We start from the raw sequence: 26,053 nt of genomic DNA, 5'->3' as shown, positions 1-26,053 counted from the left end.
GAATTTGCGCAAGTTTTAATTTCATCCACTAACCTTAATTAAAAAAAATAAAATCATAACAACAATAAAAATAACAATTATATTAGTCTTAAAAATTTACTACATTTTCATAAATAACTTAATTTATTCATATTTTTATAAAATTTACTTTTTACAAAATTATTTTTGCTCTGTTTTTCTCCTTTTTAATTTAATAATTTTCCTTTCAGCATAATCTTTAGACAAGCTTTGTAACTATAGGGTCTTGACCTTGGTTTTTTCTTTGTCTGATTACTTTAGTAATTTTGGATTGGTCTTTGTTTCTTCTGCTTACTCTTTTCTCATGGCTCATAGTTGTTTCAAACTCATCCATTGGAATATACGGAGTCTGGTTTCCAACCGGGACTCTCTGGTTACGCTTATGCGAGATAATAGCCCAGACTTGGTCTCATTAAATGAGACCTGGTTGCAAGCTAAACATAACGTTTCATTTTCTGGTTATCACGTGATTAGACAAGACAGACCAGACGGTCGAGGTGGCATTGCCATTATTATTAAACGTAATATTCCATTTAAAATCATTAATCATAATTTGAATACTAATCAAAACGTTCAGGTTTTAATTATAGAGCTTAAAGAAGTTATAGTTATCAATAGAGTCCGGATTAAAAAGCACTAAAATCGTGAAAAAAAGCCCTTAAAAAGCATAATAATTTATTTCAAAAAAGTATAAAAATATGTAAAAAAGCACAAAATTATTTCAGATATATAAAAAATCTTACTTTTTTGAAACTTTTGATATTAAAATAAAATGTTATAAAATTAAACAACAAACAAAATATTTTAAATAGGTTTATTCTGCTTTATTTAAAAAATTCGAAAAGCATTTTTGTCAAAACTAACCGTTCAATCTAAATAACCTAGAAACTAAAAAATATAAACATTCAAAATTATAAACTTTTATTCTTTAAAACACGAAATCACTAAATGTTCATTTAAATGTTCAACCGTAAAATTTTGCCGTCTATCACTAAGGATATTTTTGTACGTAGAAAAACTTCTTTCCACGTCTACACTAGTTATTGGTGCAAATTTAAACTTTGACACCACTGCCGGGTCCATATTCAGAGTTTCAACAGCTTCTCCATTTAAAACGGAAGATATATCCTTCAACTTCTGGAATCCTTCGTTTTTTGACAAAACATTGTTTAATTTGTTTTGCAGTGTTAGTCCAATTGGTCCGGGGATGCCCCCCACTGCATGGTCAAACTCAATAATTTTTTGCACCGACTCAACTAACGGCATTTGTTGTTTTTCTAAACATTTTATTGTTTCACTTACAAACTTTAAATGACTTTTAATAAAAGCAAGATTATTTGTCAGTTCCCTACTTTCCATAACGACAATCCTTTATGGCTCTACTGGCAGTATCTGGAAAGTCTAGGACAAGGTTTTTGAAATCTTGAAAATGTTCAGCGTAGTATAAAGCAGCTTCCAACCAAGTTCCCCAACGAGTTAGCACTGGTTACTCTGAACAACTGCACTCTTAAAGGGGCTTTGATAAAAATACGCTTGCCATTTTTTATTAAGTCATTGACAAGCGGAAATTGAAGCCGAATGGTTTCTGCAACCCGATTAAGTCAGTGTGCTAAACACGTACAATGAATTAAGTTTGGATAGAAAACTTTAAGATTGGATGCAGTTTTGACCATATATGGGGCGGTATCGGATACCATTAACAATATTTTTTCATATGGTACAGGTTCAGGAAGATAAAAGTTTGTTAATGTTTCATGTATAAACCTTGAAACTGTGTTGTTATTTGTTGCTTCCAGTTCTCTTGAACAAATTAAATAACTTTTGGTCGGGACGTCCTCATTAAGCACACCAATAATTACATTAGCAATATACCTGCCACAAGCGTCTGTAGTTTCGTCTACAGTAAACCAGATGTTATTGTTACCTACCTTTTCGAAGGGTGCTTTCATCTGGTACACGTCGGTTGCAATATTTTTCCAAAAATGTACGAAATCCATCCTTTTGTAACTTGTTTAATGGAATATCAGATTGTACTAATGCTTTGCATAGGTCGAAGTTAAATTGTTGTTGTTCGTTATAGTTCGTTATATATGATTGTTGATGCAAAGTGGTTTTTACATGTTGCGTAATATTATATTTTTTATCGTGCTGTATCTAGAATTAAAAATAACGAAAATATATCAAAAGTTGGATACCTATATACTGAAAAACGCAAGCTTACCATTTTCATACAAGCTCGGCAAAATAATTTACCATTTTCAAATTTCAACTCTCTATCCATTCGTCTACAGACGGCTTCTGCTTTGGCATTTTGAGAGAACACGACAAAAACTCAAACTGTTTAGTTAAACAACTGCTTTAGTTAGAAAAATTAATCTTTTTTCGGCTTAAAAAGGAGGCGAGACTCGAGAGGCACTTGTAAGACAGAGGCTAACGGGCGTTTCTAAACCCACGGCGCCGGCGCGGCGTAAATGCTCGACATGTGGACCGTCGACGTCTCACAGGGGAAATACCGTATTCTATATTAGACCGTAGAGATGAGCAGATGAGAAAAACTATTAATTCGATGTGTTGATATTTATATACACATTTTTGTAAACTCAGCTATTGACTATTTTTATTAAATTTTTGGTGAGAATTTAGAAACCTATTGTTATGTAATATTGTGTGTGTATAAAACCATCCAAAAATAGCAGCAAATAAGCACAAAAAGAACAAAAAAGTAAAAAAAGCACAAAAAAAAACTGTCAAATGACGTGTTTTTGCATAAATCATTTACATTAGATGTCAAAAGTGGGATGCTTTTATTAATTACAAAAAGCAAAATACCTAGAAATCCGGACTCTAGTTATCAATATATACAACCCCCCTAATCTTGTGATTGATTCTCAAATTTTAAAGGATTTGATTCAGATATGTTCACATAAAAAGCTGATTTTTTTGGGAAATTTAAATGCTCAACACCCTCTGTGGGGCTCTGGTTCTTCCAACAGGAATGGAACAGTATTGTTTGATTTCATTTCGGATTCTAATTTAATATGTGCTAATAACAGTAAACCAACTAGATTAACGGCGCCGGATCAGCATAAAAGTGTTCCTGACATTGTATTGATTTCCCCTGCTCTTGTTGACAATTTTTTTTTTACATCTTGTGTACTTACAGTGGCATGAGTGATCATTTTCCAATAGGATGCAGTTTGCAAACGGTCATTGATCATACACAGTCAAGAGCAAACTCTTGTGTGCAGTTTGCTACCAAAAAAGCAAATTGGCCGGTTTTTTCAGACTTGATTTTTGAGGATTTTGCCAAAAACAAGATTATCAGTTACGAAACTTTGGAAAACTCAATTCTTAAGTCAGCGGAGGTTGCAATTCCTAATTTGAGGATTGCAAAGAGAATTGGGAAATCCATGGTGGGACAATGATTGCTCGGAAGCAATCAAAAGTAAGAAAACTGCATTAAAACAATATCTCAATGCGCCCTCGTTAGACAATTATGTTAATTTCAGGAAAGTAAGGGCTCATACTAGGAAAATATTAAGAGAGAAAAAGGAACTAACTTTCAGTCTTTTTGTGAAAATCTTAATCCTTTGACTAGTATTGATAGGGTGTGGAAGTCTATCAGAAGATTTAAAAGTTCTTTTAGTCCAATTTTGCCTGTCCCCACTCTGGGGGCGGCCATTTCAAAACAGTTGTTAGCATCCTTAGATCACCCATTTTGGCCCAGTTTACAAGATGACGCTCCGAGAAATACAGAGAAATCAGATCCCATTCGTTTCCATGAATTATTGTCCGTTATCAGTAAAAAGAAAGATTCGACCCCTGGAAGGGACTTGGTCACTTTCGGCATGATTAAAAACATCCCCCTGCAGGCTTTGCACTCCCTGATTGAACTTTATGATGAAATCTTAGATGGTAGACAAGACATTCCGATGTCATGGAAAACGGGAATAATTGTCCCAATCCTTTAACCCAGAAAAGATCCACAATAGATTTCATCTTATCGTCCCATTGGTCTCTCATCTGTCATAGGAAAATTGTTTGAATCCATTATTACGAATAGACTAGAATATATATTGGAGAGGGAGAGAATCATATCGCCTTGGCAAATGGGGTTTCGGCTGGGAAAAAGTATCTATGATGCAGTCCTGGTTTCTAAGATAACTTCCGCTAGAGCAAGGGGCGATCGAGCAATTCTAGTCTTGATGGACATGACTGGTGCTTATGACAATGTAAATATTTCTAAACTGTATGATAAACTCAATAATTACAATGTCCCTCATGATATTTGTCGACTGACCCGTATTTTGTTTCAGTCAAGAAAGTTATTTCTTAGAGATCCTACGGATAAATCGTTGATTGGTCCAGTTAATTGTTCTACAGGCCTAACTCAGGGCTCCCCTTTATCGCCTATTTTGTTTAATGTGTATGTTAACTCTTTCCAAGAATGCATCCCAGTAGGCGTAACTGCGAAACAATATGCAGATGATCTGGCTCTTTTGATCACTGGTTCCTATATACAGCAAATGGTCGATAGTTTGAACCCTGCTCTTCAAAAATTTCAAGAATGGACTCTGAACAATGGACTGAGTTATCAAGACTGAAGGAAAGATTTTATGGGGAAACCCAGTTACAGCCGTTCCGATCTCCTTGGTTTAGGGATCTGAAGGATGTCTCCAGGAAAGCAATCACGACCATGATTAGAATCCGAAGCGGACACTGTTCATCACCACAACATTTGCACCGGATAGGAGTGAAAACAGATGATCTCTGCGAGTAAGGAGAGGCAGGCTCTTGCAGAAGCGTCGATCTGCAGAAGCATCTCAATCATAAGAGAGACCTCATGCATGTTTCACAATACCTCACTGTTCGCTTGCATGATTTTCTGCATGAACCGAAGCGTAGTAGTAGTAGTAATCAGTTCAATTCATAAGTTACTGTGTAAAAAAGTGCTAATACATGACATTTACTGTACTGTAAAGGAAAATAAGCAATGAAATAACATATTATATTTACTTGATGTGGTGTGGCAGAAAGTTGTTTGACTAAGAATTTGTACCACCACTGGCTTTGTTGCTATTTGATCAAACACAACAGACACAAATTATATTCATGGTAAGTTGATCATAATATAATAATGAATAAAATAACACCATCATAATCATAATATAACACCATAAAATCAATCATAAAAAAATAAAATATTTAACCAAGAATTGGATCTTGTAAAGATTAAGCATCCACGAATTTTACTATAGTATCCTTAAAAAAACTGCGGTTTGGCAGTTTAGGTATTGTTGCCAACACAAGCACCACAATTTTATAAAAAGTGTTCTTAAAGTGCTGATGAATTAATGGTGGGTCCAACTGTCACTGTCTTTTAAGTCAACATAAATCTGTGATGAAAACAACATAGCCTCAACTATCCACCAAGCCTCAGAGCTGATGGATTTGTTGATTTCATGTTGGAAGTCAATTTTGACCAATGACAATGTAAGCTTTTTTAAGGTTATGTATTAGCCTTTCCGGCATTTGTTATTGTTTGTTGTGTTTGTTGATTAAGGAAAATAGAAAAGGTGTAAAATACTCAGCAAAGGTTCTTTAAATGTCAGTTTTGTCAGTAGTGTCATCGATCACAAAATCCCGTTTTTTAAGTCAACAAGAAAAATGTTGCCAACCAGCTTAACAGTTCCAACACAATCTCAACACTACTTCAACAAAACCATTCTCTGACGTCATTCATCACAACTTAATGTTGACTTTAAAAATACGCGTACATAGACTAAATAAGTATAGACAAACAGTGGCAATAGAACTGAAAATGAATTTAAGTAAGCAGCGTGAGATGGCACCACTAAACGCATATTCGCGTAATTTTAAAGCCAGATGCAGCAATTCCGATTTTTTGACTGTTGGAAAACATCAGTTTTAATGCAGCGTTGTCTAGTTGACAAATCCCATTTTTGGTTTTGTTTCTAGGCAAAAAATAACAGATTTTGTGTGTGTTTTGTTTAATTATTGTGTTTCACTTTGTTGTATTTTTAGTTTAGTTATTGTTAATATTCGTTAAGGGTTACTTTATAGTTAATTCATTATGAATTCCATGTTTAATCTTAAAATAGTCACGTGACCATTTGTACCTTGAAATGAGTCACGTGAATTAGAGTTCAAAACTAAAAAACGGTCACGTAATCTTTAAAAGTAAATTTAATCATTGAAAATAGTCACGTGACCCGTCAAATAATATTTTGTCATTTACAGTCACGTGATCTTCAGGGTTCAATTTTGGCATTAAAAAATAGTCACGTGACCTTTAAAAAAATAGTTTGATTATCGAAATGCGTCATGCGACTTTATGAACTGTAAAAAGAGTCACGTGACTCTTCAAATAATATTTTAAACATCTAAAACAGTCACGTTACCTTTAGGATTCCGGTTTGACGTGACCACGTTTTGAATTGAAAATGCATTATAAAGAGAGTAACGTGTGTCTTTAAAAATATCAGTTTAAACTGAAAAACGAGCACGTGATCCTTTAAATGTCATGTGACATTATAAAATCCATTTTTCATCTTAGAAAAGTCACGTGACCTTTAGGATCCGTTTTGAAGTTAAAGAAGAGTCACGTGGACTAAAAATTAAATTTGATTATTGAAAATCGTCACGTGGCCATTTGCGCATTAAAAGGAGTCATGTAATTTAAAAAATCTCAGTTCAAACTGAAAAACGGTCACGTGACCCTTTAAACATTATTTTGCTATTTACAGTCACGTGACCTTCAGGATTTCTATTTCTATTTTTTAAAAAAGAGTCACGTGACCTTTGAAAATATATTTATTATCGTTTGTATTTTGTCGACTCTGAGTTTTGTTTTCACTTACACTCACTACTCCACTGTGGGCTACTACTTTTCGATATTTATTATTGAAAATCGTCACGTGACCATTTGCATATTATAAGGAGTTACGTGACTCTTCAAATAACATTCTGACATCTAAGACAGTCACGTGACCTTTAGGATTTCGTTTTGACGTTAAAATAATTGAAAATTGTCACGTGGCCATTTGCACTGTAAAAAGGGTCACGTGTCTTTAAAAATATCAGTTTAAAGTAAAAAACGATATAGTGATCCTTTAAATGACATTTTGACATTTAAAACTGTCATGTGACATTATAAATTCCATTTTTAATCTTAAAAGAGTCACGTGACCTTCAGGATCGGTTTTGACGATAAAAAAAAGAGTCACGCGATTTAAAAAAATGTTTTTTTTAAATTTAAAATTGAGTCCCGTGATTTTTAAAATAAATAGAATCTTTATTATCGATAGGTACCTCAAATCATAAATTCTTATATTGTTTTGGTTTCAAAATTCGAGTAACTTCAAAAAAATCAAGCTTTCTTACGCAGTTCAGATGGGATAGCCAAAGAAAGCGGATTATAGGAAATACTGCAAAAGTTGGCAACTAGGTCTGCAATGACGAGCTGTATTAGCGCCATCTCTTACCTACAACTGAAGCGGCCGAAATACATTAGGAAGTCCTTGAAGCGTAAACGGCTTCCTTTTTGGCTGCCATTTTAATTACATTGCGCTGATTGACTGTTCTTATCATTTGGTCTATGGTATAGGCTTGTTTTTGCCTTTTCATAAAAATATATCAATTAAAAGAGAATAGTGTTAATACATTTAATTAAACGGGTATTTTTCAGTAATATGTAGCAACAAATTAGAGAAACGACGTTGAGCAGTACTGCCATATTATCGTTCCCACATACAACAGATAAACAGGTCATTGTTGCTGATACGGTTGCTCGACAACCGCTTATACAGGGCCGGCTAAAAGTTTAAATTTTCTCATTTTTGTTTGTGTTTTACGACGAAAGGGTTCAAGTTAGAGATCTGGAAAAAATACAGAAAACTAGTCCGTGATAGGTAGTACAACTTTCATTAATACGATTTTTCAATCAAATCAACCGCAAAAAAATCAAAACAGACCAAATAATTAGGAGTATAAATATTGAACATACTTTATTTAATTTCAGATCTGAAGACTATATAAAACTGACAATGATGAATAACAACTTAGAAGAACCTGGTGTAGTTCTAGACCGACTGCATTTATCCGAAAGCACTGAGACTACCTCGAAAACTACCTCCGAAGGGATAGATTTGCCACCGTTTACCAATAAGGATTATTGTCATAAAAACGACAAACATAGTGTAAATGCACTAGGTAATATACAACGAATGAGACAACATGGACATGTACTTACTACTACTACTTGCTATTATTTTCTTCAATTATTAAAAAAACTTACATTGGAGACCGCGTTTAGCGGTAATAAATGTATATCCAGCCACTTTCTCCTTCTGGAAATAGTCTATAAGTCGTAACACATGTGCCCCCTCAGAACGATCTAAAATTACAGGTTAAAGAAATTTAAAGCTTCAAACTTTTTGAACAGCCGCTGTATTTGTCCAGATTCTCCCACGGGAGATTTGCGTCCCTCGCCTGCGGCTCGTGACGTAAACATCCCCCTTAGGGATTAATGGCTATCATAAAAAGCTCGTTGAATAATATACTATTATGTTTGAACAATTTATGATTGTGTTTGTATTACTTAGCTACCAAATACATAAACATGCACCTACTTAATTTCCTCGCGGGTATAAAGTTACCTAACATAGACCTATCTACAGTATGGCTATTTTAATAATAATTTGTCATTGCAACTTCTTGATTTTGTAATTAGTAGTAACAGTACAGTGTTAATCACAGTAAAGAACTGATCTAACATAAAATGTATACACCACGGACATTACCAGATGTTTATGGCCTCGGGCGACTTAAAAACTCTTGGGCCAGTAAAATCGTCGCCCTCAGGTCATAAACATCCACCTATTTATGCCTTTGATGCATAAATAGTTATTCTGGTGTTCAAATGTTAAATTAGTAAAGTCTTTTATAGATACTATTACCAGCAAGTAGCCTGCTTCAAATGGAAGACGTTAGAGAAGCTTGCTGTAAATTTTTTTTAAAGCAGTTGCATTCCTCAAACTGCCTCGGAATAAGAAGTTTTGCAGGTATGTTAATGAATAGTTGGTAAATAGTAATTAAGATACCAATAGCATTATAAGGACAATAATGCATGAGGTCGATTGATTTTTTAAATTATTTGAATAACTTTCAGGAAAATAACGAAAACAATATTTAATATTTTCAGATACATATTCCTGCAAGGATTTGCACCATCAATCGCACCTATACGTCTTACAAAACTTTCAACAAGTTATAGCAACTGAAGAGTTTCTGTCACTTCCGTTTGAAGAAGTTAGTTTTAAAGTATTTCGTTTAAAGCAAAATCGATATTTTAAGTATTCTACATCAACAGGTTAACGAGTTAGTTTCAAACAGCGAGTTGAATGTAATCTCAGAAGCAGTCGTACTTACTGCAGTTTTGAATTGGGTCAAACACGATTTAATAGAAAGAGAGAAGTATATTTCTAAAGTTCGTATACTGTTTTAGTCTTGTAATAACAATAACATGCAATTTAATTACAGTTGTTTAATCACGTGAGGCTGCCTTTACTAACCAGGGAGTTTCTTATGACGAGAGTGGATACAGAAAAATTGGTAAAGGGCAATCACGAGTGCCGGGAATTATTGTTGGAGGCTATGCGGTACCATCTAGCGCCAGAAAGACGGTGTGAAATTTCTTCATGGAGAACTATGAGAAGGAAACGAGGAGGCCGACAGATTGGCCCGACCTATTGTAGGATTAGCGGGCGCGGTCGGATCCGCTATTGTGGACCGTATCTTCTGGCAAAGATCCGATATTGCTTGGGAGGAGGCCGGAGGCATGCGGCAGTCGCGATGTCTCATGGGTTTCTTTCCAAGAAACAAGTCGAAGTCCCTGATGGAATTATCCAGAAAGGACCTCAATTGTGTGACAGGACTTCTCACGGGTCACTGTCAGATGAGAAGACACATGCACATTCTGGATCTGTCACAGGATCCGGTATGTCGCTTGTGTCTGGAAGACGAGGAAACTCCGATACACGTTCTCACACAGTGCCCGGCACTTGCGACGATCAGAAAAGAGCTTTGGGTAAGAGTGTGATCAACCCCTTAGATATTGACGTTACCCGGTCAAGGAGGCTCTGCGGCTTTGTTAGAGCCACCGAACTGGAGGGGTACTAGCTTGTGATGGGTCAGCGCACCGCCCTCTGTACAAGAAAGCCAAGAAGGTGCATGCCAAAAATTCCAATATGGCCGAAATACTGGTTTGACAGTTTGCATTTGTTTGTATTGTGGAAATTGAGTTTTTCGATGATTAAAATTAATTTTTAAGGTTTAAAGTCAAGACTTGGGATTACTTGCCAAAGTAATTTTTGTTTGCTATTATATACCAGGTGTCCAAGAGCACCCTGGACATAGGAGATTAACATGGGAAAACGGTTTTGATTTTTTTGCGCCTGTACGGTTGATTTGATTGAAAAATCGTATTAATGAAAGTTGTAGTACCTATCACGGACTAGTTTTCTGTATTTTTTTCGGATCTCTAACTTGAGCCCTTTCGTCGTAAAACACGAACAAAAATGAGAAAATTTAAACTTTTGGCCTGCACTGTATAGGCGGTTGTCGGGCAACGGGTAAACAGGTCATTGTTGCGGGTACGGTTGCTCGACAACCGCTTATACAGTGCTGGTAAAAAGTTTAAATTTTCGCATTTTTGTTTGTGTTTTACGACGAAAGGGCTCAAGTTAGAGATCCGAAAAAAATACAGAAAACTAGTCCGTGATAGGTACTACAACTTTCATTAATACGATTTTTCAATCAAATCAGCCGTACAGGCGCAAAAAAATCAAAACCGTTTTCCCATGTTAATCTCCTATGTTCAGGGTGCTCTTGGACACCTGGTATTGTTGTTTATATGTTTGTTGTTCTAGTGAAAGTGTAGTTTGTGTTCATTTTATTGTGTTATCACTATTGTTATTGTTCCTTCATTGTTCTATAATTTGTTGTTGGTTTTTTAACTTAAATTCTATTGCCTCTACAATATGCCGTCCACTTGTTGTTTGCCAAATTATAAAAGCAATTTGGTGAAAGGCCCAAAAGTGTCAGTCTTTTCCTTTCCAAAAGACCCTGCTCGAACCCAACAGTGGTTGAAAGCTTTGAACTGGAATGATTTTACTCCAACACAATACTCAGTGGTAAGTACAATATGCTTTCTCATTCAGTAAACTTATTGCCTCTTACATACATAGAGTAAGAGGCAATAAGTATGTGAGTTACATTTTGAGGCCGCCTGCATTTTGAGAGCAACAAAGGTATACTCTGAAGAAACAGGACAGCTTTTAGAAGTTCCATTGGCACGACCACGGTTGACTAAAGTTAAGCACTAAATTTAATTTGTTATAATATGTTAACATTTTTTTAATAGAAACTGCTACACACTAAAGTTAGAACCTATAATTGGATTGAGAGTGGTCCTAATAGTTAACATTTGTATGCTGAATGTTTTTGAGTGTAAGAGATATATGACTGTTGAGTGCAAGTATTCACTGAAGACTTACATGCAGAGCTACCCTTAACTAATGTGAAAAAAATGCTCATGTATTTTAACTAATTAACATAATTTTACAAACTATATCCTTTATGCTATACTATTGTCAATAATGAATAATGATGATTTAAGATTGAATGTAGGTACACAATATTTTCAAGACTTTTTGAGGTACAGGGTGTCAAATTATTGAACTTTTTTTAGAATTTTCCACACAGCTACAAATACAAAAACAAAAAGCAATATAAAATTAGACTAAGGCTTGGCATCTTTTTTCATATTAGTTAAGAAACCGTTTGGTCTGCTTTATTAATTATGTAATTAAGAGCTATTTACAATATTGCAATCTCTAATAATTGCCTTCTGAGGTTTTTACTGCTCAAAGTTTTTGGCTAGTTAGCTGGTTCATCTATAATTATTGGTCAATTCTGTGAATGTTTTTAAAATAAAACTTATTTGTTTTTGTGTTCAAGCTTTCATAATAAAGCATTTGTTTTGAGAATTTCTTGTGTGTTGAATTTACCTATTATCCACTTTCCTTCCACCTTAAAATGTTTACATGGAAATAATATAGCTATACAATATATTTATTTAGGTGTCTAGGCTATAATATATAAATAGCAATGAACTAAACTATGGGAAAAAAATGAATAAAAAATATAGGTAATAAAATAATATAAAACTCTAGACTCATAAGGATACAGGGGAAAGCAATAACTATAATATTACATTTTTATATACATATATGTTTACGTTGTTACCAATTATTTCAGATGCGTTACCAACCAAATTCACTGGTTGCACTTCAAGTTTATCAAAAGTTGAAGTAAATCGGGAAGCCCCAGAAACTAAGAGAATGCGCCTCGAATATAAACATCTTGAGCAAGCTATAGAAGAAAGTCTAGCTATTGAAGAACAAAAACAATTAGCAGATAGAGTCACTTCATTTTCTGAATTTAATGAAAAGCTTAAACGTTTAAAACTGAATAGATAGATAACATCTAAACATGTAGATAAATCATTGTTCTACTTTGAAGAAGATGAGGGAGTTATAAGACTTTGCGTCTCAGTATGCGCAAATTTAAATATTAATATACACTATAATGGTGATAGAGTGCCTTTAAAAGAAGAGGTTGTAATAAACAGCTTGAGTCAATTTGAAACCTATTTAAAGGATGTATTGGGCGTGTGGAGAAAAGGTCCTTTACATGAAAATTTTGAAGAAAACCTGGCGTCACACAATATCACCACATGCTTATAGGTTTTTAAGAAGTTCAAACCTATTAATTTTGCCAACACCAAAAACCATCAAGCAATTATGTGGTTCCTTGACAACAAATCCAAGGTTAGAACAGAATCAGATTCTGCAATATGTTTCTTCAAAACTAAAATTATTAAAAAAGGAAGATAAGACAGTGACGATAATGTTTGATGAAATTCATCTCAATCCTTTTATTGATTATAAAGGAGGAAATATAGTGGGAACAGCATTTAATAATTCAGAGGCTGCAACAAGTGCTTTTGCCTTTATGGTGAATAGCCTGTTATCACCTTACAAGGAGGTAGTTCACATTTTGCCTGTTAAAGCTATCACAGCAGAACAACTGCATGAGGTGTTAAAACAATTGATTAATGGGTTGGAAGATATGGGTTTTGAAGTGTTGGCGATAGTTTCAGATGCCAATAGAATTAATAAAAAAGCAATGACTTTCTTTTGCCACCCTTCGAAACTATTGAATACTTACCCACACCCAAAGGAACCTTCCAGACCACTGTTTTATGTTCTTGATACAGTCCATATTATAAAGAACATAAAGAATAATTGGCTCAATCAAAAACCAGATCAAACCCTACAATACCCTGCTATTAGTCAATTAAACTCTTCTGATAACCTGCAAGGACTTATTAAAACTGCCTCATTTGAAGCATTAAAGGAAATGCACAGAAAGGAACATTCTTTATTAGTAAAATATGGACACACTCTAAGTTTAAAATCATTGTATCCATCTTCAATTGAACGGCAAAATGTGAAGTTAACTTTGCAAATATTTAACTACTACATTGTAGCAGCACTCAGAGATTTAGGCCCAAAAATAAATTTACAAAATTACAGTGACACTGCCGATTTTATTGAACACATTTGCAAGTGGTGGGATATTGTAAATGTTAAATCACCCTTAAAAGGACTAAGAAAAAGAAACAAATACCAAGAACCAGTAACGATAAATTCAAAACATATTTTTGACTTTTTGGAATTTTTCCTCAACTGGCTAAAAACATGGGACACCTTAAATACATTCCAAAAACTGACAAGAGATACTCACCTAGCTCTATTCCATTCTACAGAAGCACTGCTAAATTTATCAAAGTACTGTTTAGAAAAGAAAAACTATACTTTTGTTCTGCTGGGAAAAATACAGACTGATAAGTTGGAAGAACGATTTGGAAACTATAAGTATAAAAACTAAGCGTTTTTTATATATCATTATATTACTGCCTTGCTTTTCACTGCAATTTTAAACATAATAATCAATAATTTTGTCGCTTTTGTTTTTTTTACGCAATTTTTGTTACACAGGCAACATAGTTGTAGTTTGTCAATTACCTAGTAAGCTTAACTATATATTTGTATCAATTTTTGCTAATAACTCAATCAGTGACACTATATCTGTGCTGTGTGCAAAGAAAGTCTTATTTTTTTTCTTAACTTTCAAGGTACCTGGTACTGACGTTGTTACCTAAAAATAAAAAAAATACAATACAAATTATTATTCTAGAATCTAAGTGATGTTTTAAAGTAAAAGGTTCTTAATTCACCTCATAAACTCCTCAAAATAAACCGACTGATGCTTGGGCAAAAAACAACACCATCATACTGCAGTATGTGGCAGACACCCTGTATATTGCGGTTATTAGTTATTAGTGTTACATAGCGATAATTGTAAACTCGCTGAGGCAGCAGTAAGCGCGAGCCAGGTGAATGTATTGTAAAACATGACTAGGACAGAATAAACTAGGTTATCGAAGTAAAGTGTTGTCTTACTATTCGGGAGTCCTGACTAGAGGAGGCGGACTAAATATAAAGTATTACATGGCGACCCTGCCAGCCCTCTAGCGTTCCTACATGACGTCGGCACCGCTACGAACAATGGGAAAAGCTAATTCCAAGGAGGAAATTGTAATAAACCAGGCATCAAATGGGGATGCGAGAGGCCAAATTTCAACAAATGGACTTACGCTATCCGAAGCCCTATTAATTGGATTGGTGGTAGCCGTAGTAGCAGGCGCTACTTATTTGGTAGTCAGGCGTTGTCGTAAGGGACTAAGGACTAAGGACAAGTAAACAGGGAAATGCTGCGTCGATCCGCTGACGCCTTGAATCAAAACCAGGAAGAAGTTTAAGTTTTAGGGTTTTTTTTTTAGGATAAATGGGAAGAAAGACATGTAATTAATGGAGACTCCAATGGAATAATGAATTGATGAACTAGGAAAAGAAATATTATAATAATTAATTACCAAGGGACTATAGTGATGAACAAAAAGGGATTAGATGTTAATAAGTTTGCATGTAAGTTAAGAATATTAAAATTAATTTGGGGGTTATTTTATTAATGTAAAGCATAGTTATAACACTATTTCGGGGATCAGAAAGTAAGGACGCGTTATAAGCCACGATTTTATTCTACAATTTTACTCTTTATTAAAAAATTACGTAAGGGTTCTTATGGGAGATAAACTTAATGAAATACTAGGCTCTTTAAATAATATAAAAACTAACTTATTTAAATCAAGTTACGAAAGACGACAATCGGCATACGTACAAAAAAAGGTTGACGAAGCAAAAGTTATTTTTGGCGAGCTCAAAGGGGAGGTTGCTGTTATAAATAGGAAAATAAACGCCTCAGAAGTAGAGCAAGCTGACATTTTATTAGTTAAAGATATTGTGGAAAAAATTAAAAGAGTGTATGAAGAAATTTTGGCTTTTGGGCAAAGTCAACAAAATACTAACAAGTCGGAGGCAATCATGGCGTCTTTTGATATAAAAGTAGCTTCTAACTTGTTACCTGTACTAAATGATTCCGAGGAAAATACTAAAAAATTAATCGATGCTGCTGAATTTTATAATTCTACACTTAAAAACGAGGATAAAGAAAAATTAATCAATTTTATTTTAAAAACTAAGCTTTCAAGCAACGCCAAGCTAAGATTGAAAACTACCTATAATTCGCTCGAGACCCTCGTAACGGATATAAAAACTTATCTTTTGACTCGAAAATCACCAACCGCTCTTAAAGCACAGTTATTTTCTATAGAGCAAAGCAGTAGATCTATTGAGGAATTTGGAAAAGAACTAGAGGACCTTTTTGTTGGTCTAACGATTTCGCAAGCAAACGACGACCCTGATATTTATGAAATTTTGAGACCAATTAATGAAAAATCAGCTATTAAAAGGTTCGCGAATGGTCTTAGGAGCCAAAGGCTTAGTACCATTATTTCAGCAAGAAATTTCGAATATTTAAAAGATGCAATAAAAGAAGCACAAGACGAAGAGAATTATTTTCTAAATGATGGTAACCAAGTTTTTAACATGAGTCATAGGAGTAGAGGAAACAGTAATCGGAATTCTTATAGGGGTTTCAATAGAGCTAGATCGTCTTCAGGCCAATTTAATAATAACAATTCTCGTAACAATAATTATGCTAATTTTAACAATAACGGCCAGAGATTCGTAAGAAATGGACATTTTAATCGAGGCAGTAGGAATTTCCGTGGTCAGCGATTTCAAGGAAATCGAGGACGGCCATTCAACCCGCGCAGTAGCGACGGTGCTAGGGGATTCCGACATAATGTTAATTTTGCTTTTGCTGAACAAGGATTAAATGTAAGTGAGGAAAACAATACTCATCAAACCGGCGAAACGTTTTTTCGTCCCTAAAAACAGAAACGATAGCGAAAACATTTTTACTTACTCAGATAATTACTTCAATTCAGTTTTTTTTTACATAAATAAGAAAAAAGTAGATTTTCTGATTGGTTCAGGAGCATCCTTATGTGCACTTCAACTAAGATATTTGGACCCATCCATACCTTTGTATAGAGAAAAATTAGAAATTAAAGGTATAGGCGGTAAATTAGTTTCGATAGGTTATAGTTTCTTGAATCTTTACGTAGAACAGATAAAATTTAGGATTAAATGTTATATATTCGAATCTCTACCATGCCGTACTAATGGAATAATTGGAGAGAACTTCTTGAGGTTATACAAAGCTAACCTAGATTACGAAAAAAATGCATTGACACTTTTAAACGAAGACAAAAAAGTAGTTCTTGACTTAAGGGCTACAGATAATCATGTTTTGGTAATTCCGCCTAGATGTGAAATTGTTCAGTACATTAAAACAGGAATGACAGAGGAGTGCGTGGTTTTACCGAATGAGATATGCCTGGGTGTATTTGTGGCAGGTGTAATAGCGCAACCAATAAACGGAGAAGTACCAATAAAAATTTTGAACACTCGCGAAAGTGAGGTTTATTTAAAAAATTGTTTACCTAGGGCCGAAAGGTTGAACGACTATACTTGTTGTCAATTTAGTGACCAAAAAACTTCAGTCAGTAGAGTAAAGAAATTGTTTGATTTGTTAAAATTAAATTACTTAAATGAAGAGGAAAAAGTTTCCATGGAAGGACTCACAGCAAAGTATGCGGACATATTTCATATGCCGGGAGATAAATTGTCAGTTACAAATATTTATAAACAGTCAATCCAGATTAAACCAAATACGCAACCAGTATACGTAAAACCTTATAGGCTAGCGCAGACCCAAAAAGACGAAATAAATAATCAAGTTTCGCAAATGCTTGAAAACGACATTATCGAAAGTGCTCAAAGCGAGTGGTCTTCTGCGGTCTTGTTAGTGCCAAAAAAGAGTGATTCAACGGGAGAGAAGCGTTCTAGGCTTGTGTTGGACTACAGATTTTTAAACCGTACTTTGGTAGACATTAAATTTCCTATAGCAAATGTAGTTGATATTTTAGATTCGTTGGCAGGCGCTCTCTATTTTTCGCATTTAGATTTAAGTCAAGGCTATTATCAGGTTGAATTAGACGAGCAAAGTAGGAAATTTACAGCTTTTACAACAGATCGCGGCCAGTGGCAAATGAAAAGGCTTCCAATGGGGTTAAAAATCAGCCCTAGTGCATTTTCTAGGCTAATGACAGTTGCCATGGCAGGTCTCAATTACGAAAAATGCTTTGTTTACCTAGATGACTTGATTGTGTTTGGGAGAAATTTGAGCGAACATAATAAAAATCTAACAGACGTCTTTAACCGGCTACGAAAAGTAAACTTGAAACTAAATCCTTTAAAATGCGAATTTTTAAAAAAAGAAATACTTTATCTGGGCCATATCATTAGCGAAAAAGGGATATCGCCTGATCCAGATAAAATTCACGCATTGAAGGAATACCCAACTCCAAAAAATTCTGACGAGGTAAAACGGTTTGTAGCTTTTCCTAACTACTATCGGAAATTTATACCAAAATTTGCAAAAGTATCGGTACCCCTAAACAAGCTCTGTAAGAAGTATGCAAGATTTGAATGGACAGTGGAATGCGACGAATGTTTTCAAACGTTAAAAAACGCTCTAACAAACTACCCAATTTTGGATTATCCCGATTTTTCTGAACAAAATGAGGTCGTAACCGTATATGGTCGAAAATTTAAGATACGAACGGACCATAAGCCTCTTTTGTATTTATTTAGCTTAGCTGACCCTTCGAGTAGATTAACAAAATTTCGCTTGGGGCTGGAAGAGTACGATTTTTATATAGAATACGTAAGAGGTAGTGAAAATGTAACTGCCGATGCTCTATCGAGGATTAATTTAACTTCAGAGGAATTAAAAAGTCTAAGCAATAATATAGTGACTGTTATGACTAGAAATCAGTTTAAGGGTTTAAAAGAACAAGAAATTGAAGGGGATAAGAATAATCCTGCAAATGTTAGGCCTGATCAACGGAACATTGTAGAAATTCTCAAACCGCCAAAAATCGGTGTTGAACTAATTATAGCGACCCAAGCACAAATAATATCTATACAAAAATACGTGACAGAACACTTTGGGAATTTTTATTTTGTTAAATCACAGTCTAGTTTGTTTTATTATTATGAGGAAGCCGGATCAACATTGGCGCGAGACGAAATGTTGACGGATCTGATTGGAATAAGTAATAAAGCAAAAATAAAGGAAGTGTTTATTTTGAAAGACAGTACGAGTATGGAGTTTATTAAAGAAATAGGTAATGGAATAAAAAATACAGTAAATTGGAGGGGCCCCCGTATACTAGTAATAAAAGGAGTTAAGAAAGTAATAGATATGGACGAAAAAACAATTATTTTAAATGATTTCCATTTACTTCCCACTAGTGGTCACGCAGGTATAAACAGGATGATAAACAACATTAAGAGATATTATTTCTGGTCGGGTTTAGACATAGACGTTAATAACTTTGTTAAAAAGTGCGACAAATGTCAGAAACAGAAATATTCTAATCACTATATCAGAGAACCTATGGTAGTTACTTCTACTGCCAATTTTTCATTTCGGAAGGTGTATTTGGACATTGTAGGACCATTACCAACCGATTCAGACGGGTTCAATTACATCCTCACACTCCAATGTGAACTTACTAAATTTGTTGAGGCATATCCTTTAAAAAACAAGGATTCTGTGTCTGTGGCAAGATCTTTTGTGGAAAACTTTATCTTACGATACGGGATTCCACAGGAGATTGCTGCTGATAGGGGATCGGAATTTATATCTTCCACCGTAAAGGAAATATGCACACTTTTAAATATAAAACAGATTAATTCTACAGCTTACCATCACGAAAGTATCGGGGCATTAGAAAATTCGCACAAAGTATTAGGTGCGTACTTAAGAATTCAAACCGAAAATTTAAATGACACATGGAGTACATGGATTCCCTATTGGTGTTTTTCATATAACACAACGGTCCACACTGAAACAAAATACACACCTTTCGAACTAATTTTTGGCAGAGAGTGTAAAATTCACAATAATTTGACTAATATTGTAGAGCCTATTTATAATTTTGAAAGTTACCCTCTTGAGCTAAAATATCGATTACAAAGAGCTCACGATGACGCCAAAAACAACTTAATACATTCGAAATTAAAGCGAAAAGAGATATATGATAAACGAGTCAACCCTATCGAGTATAAGCCAGGGGATATGATTTTACTTAAAAACGAGGACGGTACTAAATTAATGACGCCTTGCTTTCTGGGTCCGTAAGTCGTTGTTAAGGAAGACACTCCAAATGTAGTGGTCTTGAAAGATAATAAGGAACATGTAGTTCACAAAAATAGAACTAAGTTATATATTCAATAGGACGTTATAATATTATGAGTAAGTTAGATAAGGGGCCTCTTTTCTCTCTAACTATATTTTTCTATATATACAGTTTTTTTTATATATATACTTATTTTAGTTTATACTTTCAAAGTTTAATAAAAATTGTAGTTAAATTGGATTATTAGGTGTATATTTAAGTATTTTTAAAACATTATATCACATGAAAGGGATCTTTGAAAGAATTTTCATTTTAAGGAAATGCAAATTCTTTCAATTAACCGGGGAAGATGGAGTATGTGGCAGACACCCTGTATATTGTGGTTATTAGTTATTAGTGTTACATAGCGATAATTGTAAACTCGCTGAGGCAGCAGTAAGCGCGAGCCAGGTGAATGTATTGTAAAACATGACTAGGACAGAATAAACTAGGTTATCGAAGTAAAGTGTTGTCTTACTATTCGGGAGTCCTGACTAGAGGAGGCGGACTAAATATAAAGTATTACACCCCAACAAAGATGTGGTACTGTGTACAGCGTTTACATATCTAACTATAAAAACTTTAGTAGAAGAAGCAGAAGAATATTTTTTAACTTGTAATTCCCAAAAATCAATTTTAACTCTGTATACTTTGTCAAACTTAAAAAATATTTCAATATTTGAGGGGCATAGCTGCAATGCACATAATTGTGAATATATTTTAAATATTTTATTAAATTCATTAACCAATATTTTTTTTAAATAACTACTGTAAAAAACAAAATGATGTACCTAAAATTAAAAATATGCCCAAATTAAAGAGATTATAGGTGACCCTCAAAATAATCATAAAGCTTTTGAATAATTAAAACTTGTACCTAAAGTTTAATTCTAAATAATAATAAATAAAATTTAGTACTATATGTATTAGATATATTACAGTGTATATGTCTCCATTTGTCTCACAAATTTCTTAGTAATATTGAGTAAATTAAGTTTAATCTGTTAGGAAATCTAGTCTGACAAACAATTTTTTTGGTTCCATGGAATTCATCATAATAATTTAAGTATAATGTTTTTTCTCACTTGACCACCCTAAAGCAGTAAAGCATGAATCAGTGTAGCTATGAATTAGCCACTATAATTAGAATAATAAGTATATAGCATAGTGAAATTATTACTAACTTTAGAAAACATGTATTTACCTACGGCCTCAATGTAAATAGCTGTTTACGCATAGTTTTCCGTTACGTAATGAAGCTTGTGACGCTCTTTTGTTGGGGATGCAAATACCCCTTTTGACACTAGTCTGAATTTTAAATTTAATTGCCTCGGGCACCACCTGGTTTCAAATAGCCGCGGAGCGTAAACCAGGAAAACGCTCCGTCTACCGGGGTAACTTTTAAGACAGTCGAAGAAGGAAAGCGGGCGCTAAGGTTTCGCAAGGCTGACAGGCCCAATGAAAGACAAAAATTAATTTACAAGCTCACCGGGTCGTGTTTCCAAATAAACTAAACAGAAATTAACACTCTGAAACACTTAAACAAAAATTATGACTACGGACCTACGGTGGTTAACGAACAGAACCAATCGGAAAACAAAAGTCGGAACCCTAACGGTATCTTAAGTCTTAAACAAAAACAAAAGCAAGTGTAAAAATGAGAGAGAGCGTGTAACTTTGATTTAAGTGATCAATTTCAACCTAAAGCGTGTAAGTCGGGACGCGGGTGACAAAGTAGTTAAACGTACCAATAAAAGCGGTCAAATAAAAGGTGTACGCGTTAACGGGCAGCTGTCCTGGCGGTTAAGAACAGGAGAAATTCGGGTGCTAGCTACGGTATACTAATTACTGGAGAAATCCGTCGGGTCAATACGAGTCCAACGACGGCTAACTACGGTGTACTAATTACTGGGAAAATCCGTCGGGTCATTACGAGCCCAACGACGGCTAGTTACGGTATACTAAATACAGGGAACAACCAAAAGGAACGGACAGGTATTGCGGTATAGTCCCAGAACAGATGCCGTACCGGTACACGCGGTTGGATGGTACTTACTGCTAGTCGGAGCGGGTAGACTGGTTCGGACGCTGACCGCAGGTGGAAGAGGCCGTTTGCCACGTGCAGGCCAGTTTTATTACCTGCAATGCCCCACTCACCTACGTACCATGTATGGGGGGACCGGAAACGCGCGCACTGCCACACACTGGGTGCCGGCAGGACGCCGTTGCAGGTTAACTGCGGTACCACAGCCGCTGAACATTCGGCTGCGTAAAACTCATTAACCACGCATTTATCAATTAGCGGTTTTCCGCGACACATCGCTATAACCCGAACGAAAAGTAACCGACGTCCCGATCCTAAACTGACAAGAACGGAGAAAATCCGACTGTGGGAACTTTAGCAATTAAATCGATGATTCCGGTTGGTCGATTCAATTAAGAAAACGGTAAAAACTTAGTAACTTCGTTACAAGCTCTTTACGCACAGTTGTAAAAAAATCGCATAGTTTTAAGATTGGCCACAAACTGTGGCTCTAATGCTGGGAAAAATTGATTTTGTTTATATTTCTTCCTTTATTAGAGTATATTAGATGGAGATCATCGCGTAATGCATTGTTCATACAGTTTGAAGTAACTACCACTTCATCTAGAATATTATCTGCAATAGCAAACACATCAAGTAATATCACTGAAAGTTTTCCCTTTCTTCTTAATAACTGTAATGTCACCATAAATAATTATTTTAAGAACAACACTAATAATTATTTAAGTAACATGTTTTGTGAATTTTTTATATTACATTATTATTTTTTTCTTTAGTGGCATATAGAACTTGATAAAACTTTCCATTTGTAGGTAAAGTATAGTACGTCACACATGCTCTAAGGCATCTTACACACTCATGGAATTACACATAACTTTTTCCATACCGTGCGTAAAATGCTTCTTACAGCACTAGTTACGTAATATACTATTACAGTTAACTATAGGGACTACTAATGTGTTAAGTTTCTGTAAGCTTATATTTTAGCTATGTATTTTTTTCGGATCTCTAACTTGAGCCCTTTTGTCGTAACACACGAACAAAAATTAGAAAATTTAAACTTTTGGCCTGCACTGTATAGGCGGTTGTCGGGCAACGGGTAAACAGATCATTGTTGCTGGTACGGTTGCTCGACAACCGCTTATACAGTGCAGGTAAAAAGTTTAAATTTTCGCATTTTTGTTCGTGTTTTACGACGAAAGGGCTCAAGTTACAGATCATAAAAAAATACAGAAAACTAGTCCGTGATAGGTACTACAACTTTCATTAATACGATTTTTCAATCAAATCAACCGTACAGGCGCAAAAAAATCAAAACCGTTTTCCCATGTTATTCTCCTATGTCCATGGTGCTCTTGGACACCTGGTATATAATTAACAATTTCTAACTAGTACCTACATTAACGACATACTAAAAAAGGTTTGTCGGGATACATTTTAATTTATAAACGGAAAGAAAATTACTTAGAATTATTGATTGTTACATTAACATTGGAGCAATTATTGAAGTTTATAGTAGGTATCGGGTTAATATCGAAATTATGTGTAGAAACAGTAGAAATATTTTGAATATTTTCAACTAACTTTTGGGTGCCTTGTATAGAGTTACTGAGTTTTCCAGCAGTGGTAACCTTATTAGTCATTGATTCGTCTATGTAGGATTCGGCCACAGTCGAGCTTTTCCATCCGCCATGTCTCTTCAGGGCAGTTATATCCCCCCCTGCGTCAACAAGCATTGTAGCAGAGGAACGGCGAGACGAATGTCCAGAATACTTTTCTGGATTAGGTAATTGTAAAAAGGATGCGATATTCCTACCCATGGCCGTAAATTTGTTTTTTCCAATTTTCTGTGCAGCACACTTTCCGGTTTGATACGACAGAAATAAACTATCTAACTTGGTAACTCTTCCGCGTAAATCAATATATTTTTTGCAAATTTCATAAAATTTGCCGGTTATTATAAATTTTCTCGATACGCCTGTTTTCGTTTGTGGTATGGTAACCAGCAAAGATGAACCAAGATCGTTTACATCTGCAAGTTTCATAGAATAAAGTTCATGTCCTCTGCAAGCACCCATTATGCCCATTATAAGGCAACCTAAATCAAGACACTTCAGGATAAATAATAATGAGATGGTTTTTATATTTTTTTTTACCTTTATTGCAAGATACTTTGTGTCTTCAGCATTATGTAAAAATCTATTGACCTCTTCTGGAGTAAAAATAGCAGCTTTTTTCGCTTGAAATCCGTGATTTTTCCTTTTCAGTAGGGCTCGTAGTTTAGCATAAGTTTCAATATTTATGGAGTGGTTGATGTCTAGCGTACTCCTTAGCATAGAATAGGTGGTCCACAATGTAGATGGTTTGTATTTCGTGGACAGTTCATTGAAATAAACCAATAAAACTCTCTCAGAAAATGAATTAATCTGCTTAGTACTTCTCCAATCCATGAAACTTTTGTAAGTTGACAAGTACAGGGTGGGCAAATAAGCGAGGTAAGCGGCTGTACCTCCGAAACTAATGATCGTAGAGAGTTACGGTAAAAAAATTTATAGGTTAAGTAGGCAAGGGAAAATGCTGGAAATTATTTTCAAGTTTCCAAGATTTCTACCAGAGGGCGTTTGCGCCATCTTGAATTACATAAAGTTACGTTTTTTGTGATTTTCCCCAATGAATGTAACAAAAAAGTATTTGCGTTTTAATGTTAACTTAAAGTCGAACATTTTTTGAAAAAAACATTTTTCTCTATCTTTCGAAATAAAGTGGTGGGGGGTATTTGAATGTTGTTTTAAATAAATGCCTGTAACTTCGAAACGTCTTTAATAAATTTGGATAAATTTGGTATCATTGAAAAGAGCATTACTTGGGCTTTTAGGTTTCTTCTGATAATGACAGTTGTGACCTAAACGGCCGCCGATAGAGGGCGTTATTTGATAGTATAACCAAAATAATGGATTTTCTCAAAAAATTTAAATGCAATGATATGACTTTTTGTAGACTAGAAAATAGACAAATGACAAAAAAGAAAAAAAAAAAAAAAGAAGAAAAAAAAAATATATATTAAGATGCGGTTTGCGCAGGCTTATTGGTTAGTTAGTTAGTGTTTTACTTTGTATCTTAATTATGAGTCACCCTGTATAATAGATTGTGGTTGCAAAATATAGTACATATGCACCATTACAATTTTTATATAAAGCCTTTTTTTAAATTCTTTCTTGTTTAAAAAATAACAAGGGGGTGTCGCTTCCCAGACTCACCCTGTATGTAAGAATTGAGGGAAGAATAAAAACAAATTTCCCCGTACTAAACCAATTTAATAATTCTTATTCCAATATACCACTCTCTCTGCTGGTGAATATCAGAATGCCCTCCACTTTTCTTAAATCCCTTAACTAAACACCCTAAGAGCACCCGTCTCACAAGTATCTTATTACATACGCCTATCTCTTATCTGTTACAATAATAATTCTCAGGACACTTAAAATAACTTAGCCTAGCAAATTCCCAAAGACGTCCTTTTACACCAATAAGTATGTCGCCATCCAAGAGTGGTTGATAAAAGACGCACTCAAATACCACGAGCCCGTGTGAAGTTCATATGATTGCTAACATAGGTATATATTTGTGGAGATCGACTCTGAGTTTTGCTTTCACTTACACTCACTACTCCACAAATGGACTACTACTTTTCGAAAAAATTTCTTGTTGAAGCTGCCCTAGAACGTTGTCGGTGTAATTTCGGGACACCCTCTTTATAACATAGAAGTAAATGTAACAATTGTGCTTAAAAGTAAAGTAGAAGAAAGAATAATTTAAAAGTATTCCGTTTGGTTGGCGTGATGAGACTTTTTAATAAATTTGGTCCTTTTCATTAGGCCAGGAGTTTTAGTTCACCCATTAAATAATAATAAATAATAGCAAACTGACAGTTACCTATCAATTATAAAACAGTTTTCTGGGACAACCACACGCAACCTAAATCTCATCCGACTCAAAATGGCTGCCGGAGTGTGACGTCAGTCGCTACAGAAGGAAACTGTAAATTAATCTGTTTGTCGACAATATTGCAG

At 34.7% G+C, this 26,053-nt stretch overlaps 1 protein-coding gene across 2 annotated transcripts; it reads left to right on the top strand.

Annotated features, from left to right (window-relative positions):
- The first annotated feature begins 7,408 nt into the window (after positions 1–7,408).
- On the top strand, positions 7,409–12,086 carry LOC145726181 (kelch-like protein 17). 2 transcript variants are annotated; one of them, XR_014177527.1, is made up of 6 exons: positions 7,409–8,250; positions 8,987–9,101; positions 9,242–9,348; positions 9,410–9,526; positions 9,580–11,231; positions 11,286–12,086. XR_014177527.1 is itself a non-coding variant. In XM_081975153.1 (5 exons), the coding sequence occupies exons 2-5, from the start codon at positions 9,017–9,019 to the stop codon at positions 10,216–10,218; spliced, it is 948 nt and encodes a 315-aa protein (XP_081831279.1). In that variant the 5' UTR covers positions 7,409–8,250; positions 8,987–9,016; the 3' UTR covers positions 10,219–12,086. The 2 variants fall into 2 exon arrangements, 1 of the variants encoding a protein (XP_081831279.1); XM_081975153.1 differs by having other exon boundaries at positions 9,580–12,086.
- Positions 12,087–26,053: the final 13,967 nt, after the last annotated feature.

The sequence above is a fragment of the Ips typographus genome, linkage group LG3 (genome assembly GCF_016097725.1).
Source record: "Ips typographus isolate SLU linkage group LG3, UJ_Ityp_2.0, whole genome shotgun sequence".
Taxonomy (NCBI): domain Eukaryota; kingdom Metazoa; phylum Arthropoda; class Insecta; order Coleoptera; family Curculionidae; genus Ips; species Ips typographus.
This window is presented reverse-complemented; position numbering and strand designations above follow the sequence as displayed.